The sequence below is a fragment of the Acipenser ruthenus genome, chromosome 26 (genome assembly GCF_902713425.1).
Source record: "Acipenser ruthenus chromosome 26, fAciRut3.2 maternal haplotype, whole genome shotgun sequence".
NCBI classification, from domain to species: Eukaryota; Metazoa; Chordata; class Actinopteri; order Acipenseriformes; family Acipenseridae; genus Acipenser; species Acipenser ruthenus.
Genome location: NC_081214.1, coordinates 25,248,754 through 25,255,148, shown reverse-complemented (window position 1 = coordinate 25,255,148; position 6,395 = coordinate 25,248,754). Strand labels below are relative to the sequence as shown.

The 6,395-nt window shown below is 40.2% G+C and overlaps 1 protein-coding gene across 1 annotated transcript; it reads right to left on the bottom strand.

Annotated features, from left to right (window-relative positions):
- Positions 1-1,390: 1,390 nt before the first annotated feature.
- On the bottom strand, positions 1,391-6,154 carry LOC117412050 (G-protein coupled receptor 83-like). Its single transcript, XM_034020016.3, has 4 exons — positions 5,454-6,154; positions 4,018-4,143; positions 3,573-3,706; positions 1,391-3,231 (listed from the first exon to the last, which is right to left on the bottom strand). Exons 1-4 carry the CDS (start codon positions 5,829-5,831, stop codon positions 2,607-2,609), a joined length of 1,263 nt encoding a protein of 420 aa, XP_033875907.3. The 5' UTR covers positions 5,832-6,154; the 3' UTR covers positions 1,391-2,606.
- Positions 6,155-6,395: the final 241 nt, after the last annotated feature.

The window sequence follows — 6,395 nt, the reverse complement described above, 5'->3', positions numbered from 1 at the left end:
GGGGGATTCACCTTGGATTTCATTAACCACCTGTCTGTGGCTGTCCAGGGTAGGTGCAATCCAGTGACATTCCCTGGTGTGGTGACATGCTCTAAAAAATGCCCAATGTTGTACAGGTTGATCAAATCAACCCCATTAGAAAAGTCAGTCTGGCTCAGCCTAGGGAAATACCGTATTTGGCAAAGTACCATGCAGATTTACAACAGTAAACCTTGATGGGAAGGGACAACAAATGTGGTCATGCCACTCAGGGTTACTTCTGCATATGGCCGTATACTGAGGACTGAAGTGTGTGTGTCACCAGTGTGACGAATCACGGTGGTTTTTTTTACTATGTTGTTGTTTTAAATGATTTTATGATTGTGTGTATTTTGATTTGGCGTGGGGATTTGTTTGAACACAAATATATGTAACGGTTTATGTTTTGTTCTTTCTATTTTAATGATTTGTTACGATTTTGATTTAAGCACATATTGTTTGTTAATTAGTTAGATTTAGTGAATTCCGTGAGAACATCTGACTGCCATTAGCTTCTCTGTGTTGTGCACCTGACGAGACGAGAAAGATGTAAACGAAGAAGTTTTTGGAAAAACTATCTAAACTGGACAGTAGTGCGAGATTAAAACAGAATAGCTAGAGAATAATCGAAATCGGGCGTGCAGCTTGCAGGGAACAGTGACTTGTTATTGGACTGTTTTGGCTTCGCTTTTGCTGTTTTTATTGTTGCCCTGGATTTGGCGAAAGAGAGCGATTCGGCAGCAGTAAAGTCCGATCGAGACGCACAACCAGCCCTGAGGGGGGACAGGAAGGATTTAGAAGCTGAGCGGAGACGGGAGATCTATCGCGCGGCGCACCCAGTCTCCTTACAGCTAAGTGTTTCACTTCTATTGGTGGATTCTATTTTGTGACATGGGCAGTGTTATGATAACAGATCCTGAAGACGGACAGCCTCTTGGTTGGTTCAGGGATTTGGGGAAGGGACAGGCATCCTGCTCCTGTTTATATACTGTGGCTTACAAATTGTTGTGTATAACTTGTTTACAAACTGCGGCTTGCCTGCTAAATCTGTTGCTTAAACCTGCTATGCTGCTAATTGAATTTTGTTGCCAATGGGATGTTTTGCTGCTTCTCCATTTAACTTGTTATAAAACTTGCAACTCGTTAAATGAGCCGGTAACTTGTTGCCAAATTGCTATTTTCTGGACAGAGGTGTGCCGTTCACTTACAGGGTTAGATTCCAGTTGCTGTGCTGTATTACGGGGGAGCGACTGGAGTGGACATTGACTGAACCGGTGGAGTCCCATGCTGGCAAGGATGCAGCGACGGCGCCCTCTTCTGGAGGAATTTTGGGTGCCATGTTTTAATGTTAACCTTTTGGTAAATAACAGAGCAATTAATCTTTGTCTCGGGTGGAATATTTACCAGACACGGAGAGGGCTGCAAGAGATGGAAGATGTTAAAATGCATGATAGCGCGTAGGCTGCTGTAATTAAAATTTAATGTAGTGAATCACTGCTCTCCATTTTTTATTCAGACAGCAACACCGATAAAACGGCTAAAAAGAGAACATTTATAAAAAGCCTGGGGGAGGGAAATACAAAACAAACAACATGAATATTAATATAATCCTTACAATCATAAGCAATCCTTAAATAGAAACAGGTGTTTATACACATTACCGTCACACATTAACATCTTCAGATCTGCAGATTACAATGACATACACATGATCACCTGAGCCTACAAACTGATGTAATTGTGATGCTCAAGCACTTGAAAGCGAATCATCGTAAGGATTTAAAAGGCATGGTGCATTTACAGCTGCCCTGTTCTTTAGTCCTTTAGAAAGCTGTGGGAATGGCCTGTTTCTCGCTCTTTCAAGATCTGTTGCAGTACTGTCTATTGACTTATGTGCCCGATTGGTTTCCATTAAAACAAACTATTTGAGAGACATCTTAAAACGTTTGTAAAAGTCTTGCATTAGATTTCTTAATGTAGCCATTGCTGGTATTTTGTTTACAAGTTTGTTTTATTGTGATGTTAAACAGCTTCTCCATCTACAGAAGTATTTATAAACTATAGTTGTAAATGTACAATACTGACGTGCCAGATTTTTTCTTATATTGTTCCATTCCAATAAAACTCCCTCACACCTTTTATCCTAACCTTGAAGGAGAGCTTTGAATATAACTTATTATCCACAGCCTATTGGCTAAGACCCCAGTCATTCCACATTTTCAAACACTGTACATGGAAGTGACCTGTGTCTGGATTTGAGCAAATTTGACGGGTTTTACAACACAACACATGCCATTTAAAATACATTTTATATCAGTTTAAGTTGGAATTTTTAAAACATCACGTAGACATGGGCTGTTTTCTGTTTTAAATAGCTGACCAAACAGCCTGTAGCATTCGAAGTCCCTTTTATTTATAAAGAATTTTAATTACATCAAGAAACTACAGCTAAAAATACCTTAACACTAAGCAGAACTGTACTGTATTTCATCTTGGCACTCAGGATCGACTGAGGACACATTTCATACACTCGACATCACTGTCCCCATCATTACCCTTGCTTGCTGTGTTTCCTGGTTTAGTACATTTTAGCTCACAACAACAATTGGCTCTGCAATGGAAATCTCAGTTCTCCCAGAGTTCACATTGGAAGTGGACCTCACACTTCGGCCAGGCTTGTTCTTTTTGTAGTTTGCATTCTCTGTCCATGCGTTTCTGTAAGGGGGTGAGACAGTGGGCAGGGCATGTGGGTTGACAGTCCTTTGTCTTCTGCACATGCTCAGCAGGGACTTGAGCTCCGAGCGGAAGCTCTCGTTCAGCCAGCAGTAGATGAAGGGGTTGTAACAGGTGCTGCTCATGGCAACCCAGTGGAACGCAAAGTACAAGGCATTGTTGGTGTTGATGGCCTTGCTGGAGACCAGGACAACGTAGCAGTTCAGTGGAAACCAGCACACGGCGAAGACCACCACCACCAGCATGAGCATCTTCAGGGTCATCTTCTTCTTGCGCTGGTGAGCATAGTACTGTTCCATCGTGACATCTCCGATGGCGTTCCTCATCCACAGCTTCTTGGCCACCACAATGTAAGCCACCGAGATGGCAAACAAAGGCAGGACATACAGCAGGACGAAGGTAGCCAAGTCTAAGTACTTCCAGAAGAGATCTGCTGGCTGGGGGAAGCTGTGGAGGCACACCATCCGGACCTTTTTGTTACTTGAAATGCAATGAAAGAAGACATTTATTATTGAGACATAATATTGCACTGAATGAGCCAGTCAGTTTTTGCTGAGTGCAGTAGGCAATGTTGCAAGGGAATTTTTTTTGTAGTGGAGCCACATATTGTCCAATTCATAATACAGCATTTCTTTAATTATACATACAAATACATGTTTATAATAACAATAGGGACAATAATAATTGTTAATGATAACGACAACAATATCCTTTTCAGTACATGACATGTACTTAAACATGAAGTTAAATATCAAGTCTAGTATATTCCAGTAAAGCATTGTTAACTCATGCATCTGATACAGGAACTGCTGCTGGCTTACCCAAATTGAAAGCGGAAAAGCTTCTGATAGATGGCATGGGGTAAGGAGAAGCAGGTTGCCAACACCCAGATGATAACAATACCGATCACTCCTTTAACTGTGGACATGCGAGGTTTAAGGGGATGCATGATCACCTGAAAAAATACAGTACCCATACAGCTCAGTTAAAAAGAACAACATAGACCCTCGTATAATAATATATATTATATTAAAATGATCATTTTTTATTATATATATATATATATATATACACACACACACACACACACACACACACAATAATTCAAGCTTAAGCTAGGGACAATGTGATGATGTTGTTTATTTCTGTTCCATTATTTAATAGTTCTTTAAAGCACAGGGGTAGGGACTTCATATTTCAGACTGAATCTTTTTCACCGTGCTTGTGCTTCTGTTACTACATTGCTGTGGTATGGAGCCTACTCACCTGATGGCGGTCCAGTGCAATAGCAGTAAGGGTCAATACGGAGACGTGAACCGAGCAGTACTGTGCAAAACGACTGACATGACACATCAGCTTGCCAAATACCCAGGTACTGTTCACAAACCTCACCTGGAAAAAGAGATAGCAAATATCTTATTGAACTATAGAGCCAAGAGTCAAAACTAAATACATAACCTATTTATTCTGGCGGCTTCTAAAACGTTTTTCCCATTCCCATAATAATAATAATAATAATAATAATAATAATAATAATAATAATAATAATAATAATCAGGACCGCATCTCTCGAGAAAATAAATGTAACAATCTAGCCAATATTGCAATACAGAAATTCTGGGGCAATAATCTACAGGGCAGCAGAGCTCTGTATTGATTTGTTTTTGTGTACTTGTTTCGTTTCTTTTTTTTTTTCCATAGGCTGATTCAGACCTTAACTCCCTAAAGGAACCGCAGAGAGCTTGCTGTTTACTATTGGACTGAATTTGTTTTAAGGAAACAATACTAGCTACAGTATGAAGGAACCCACGGTTTCCGATTCGCCGAGGTTCTGTGCATATTACGTACATCTGAAGGGGTTGTTACAAAAATATACGTTAATGTGTTGATCTGACTGTATCTGTATTATGTAGTTATGATTAAATATGCATCCTATGTGGACAGAAACAATGTACGGTACTAAAAATAAAAAAGACCAAGTACTTGCGTCAGTGTGTGGGCTGCGGCTACACAAACTGAATTGCAGATACTGAAAATGTCATTAGTGGACTACTTTTTTTTTCTTAATGTATTTGACAGTGACTCGAGTATCACGAGGAGGAAACTGACCATTTGGATGAGCAGATCCAACCTGTCAGTACATTTTACACCCTGCTTCGTGCACCTCATTGCAAAATAAGAAAGGTATCATCATTTTTTATTTGTGGGACACAGCTGTCCTTTGTACGTTAGTAAAGTATTATGTTACACCTGAATACATCAGCTCGACTGTCCGGGTCTTGCGGATCCAGTAATACATCAAGTTTCTAATCCGCATCTAATGTCCGATGCGTATAAGTATCACTGTGATAACAGTTATTGTTAGATGTTAGCTGAACAGGATTTCACCATTTAATAAGGCTTGCTACAAGAATGCAAATAAACAGTAGCCTCCACAAATAAAATAAGGAAAACTAAACTGTTACCCTTACGTAATAATAATAATAATAATAATAATAATAATAATAATAATAATAATAATAATAATACACTACTCAATGGGCTACTAAGGGGGACTTCAAAGGATTAGCTTCCTTTGAAGCGTAAATTACTTTATTAAAATATGATAATTAAAATAAAAGCATATACATATTTAATACGTCTCGCTGTAACACAGTCTTGACATGATAATAGACGTCCTGTTAAAATCAGCAAGCACTCACCAGTGTGAAAGGGGTGTTGAGCACGGTTATCATTATATCAGCGATGGCCAGGTTGACGATGAACAGGCTGGTACAAGACTGCATCCTCTTGTTCTTGATTATAACATGGCACACAAGAATGTTACCGAACAATGATATGATGATAATGACCGAATAGGCGACTATGAGCAAAGTCCTCACGATGGGGTTCTGCGAGTCGGTCTCATAACCGGTCCTGTTATCATAGATTGCCTCGTCGATGGTAAAGTTCCAGTTGAAAAACGAAGAGCTATTCGGGAACCCATACAGAGTTGATAAAAAGTCTGTTGCATTAACTCCGTCAGTCTTTCTAAAATACTTGGACGCATGAGGCAGAGGCAGCCACGTGTATTTGGTCATTTTGTCAACTTTAGAAGCTTTTCTGATCTTTGAGTCTGTTTTATCAGCTACCCGTGCATTAATACATCATTACCATGTTTTAAAAGCTCTGCTCTTCTAATAGTATAATGTACACCCGCGTTAAAGTAACGCGTATATTTCCCGACATCTAGTCCTGCTTGATAGGGCATATAACTTTAACTACTCTAGGTATCCAGGCTATTCTTCTGCTTGCTGTGGGACTTATCTGATCTGAAAAGTATAACAATCTTCACCCCTTTAATAAGACTGTGCTTTGAGTAGGAATGCGATCATCACAGGTAGAACCGAAACCCCGGTCCTAATACATCTGTTTCAGCATGCATCATACAGCAACCTCTCTCTGCTTTATAGTGCAGCACACAGATCTTGAGTGTGACGCCTCTCTGAAACAACCAATAAAACTCCATCTATACCGACCGACCCCCCCACTAGTGCCAGCTTCTGCCTGTCCACCTCCTCGGAATGTCCAGAGCGCCTCACTGGCCTGTCAAACGTGTTGATCTAGCAGGTAGCACGCAGTGGACGCAGAAACAGTACCTATAG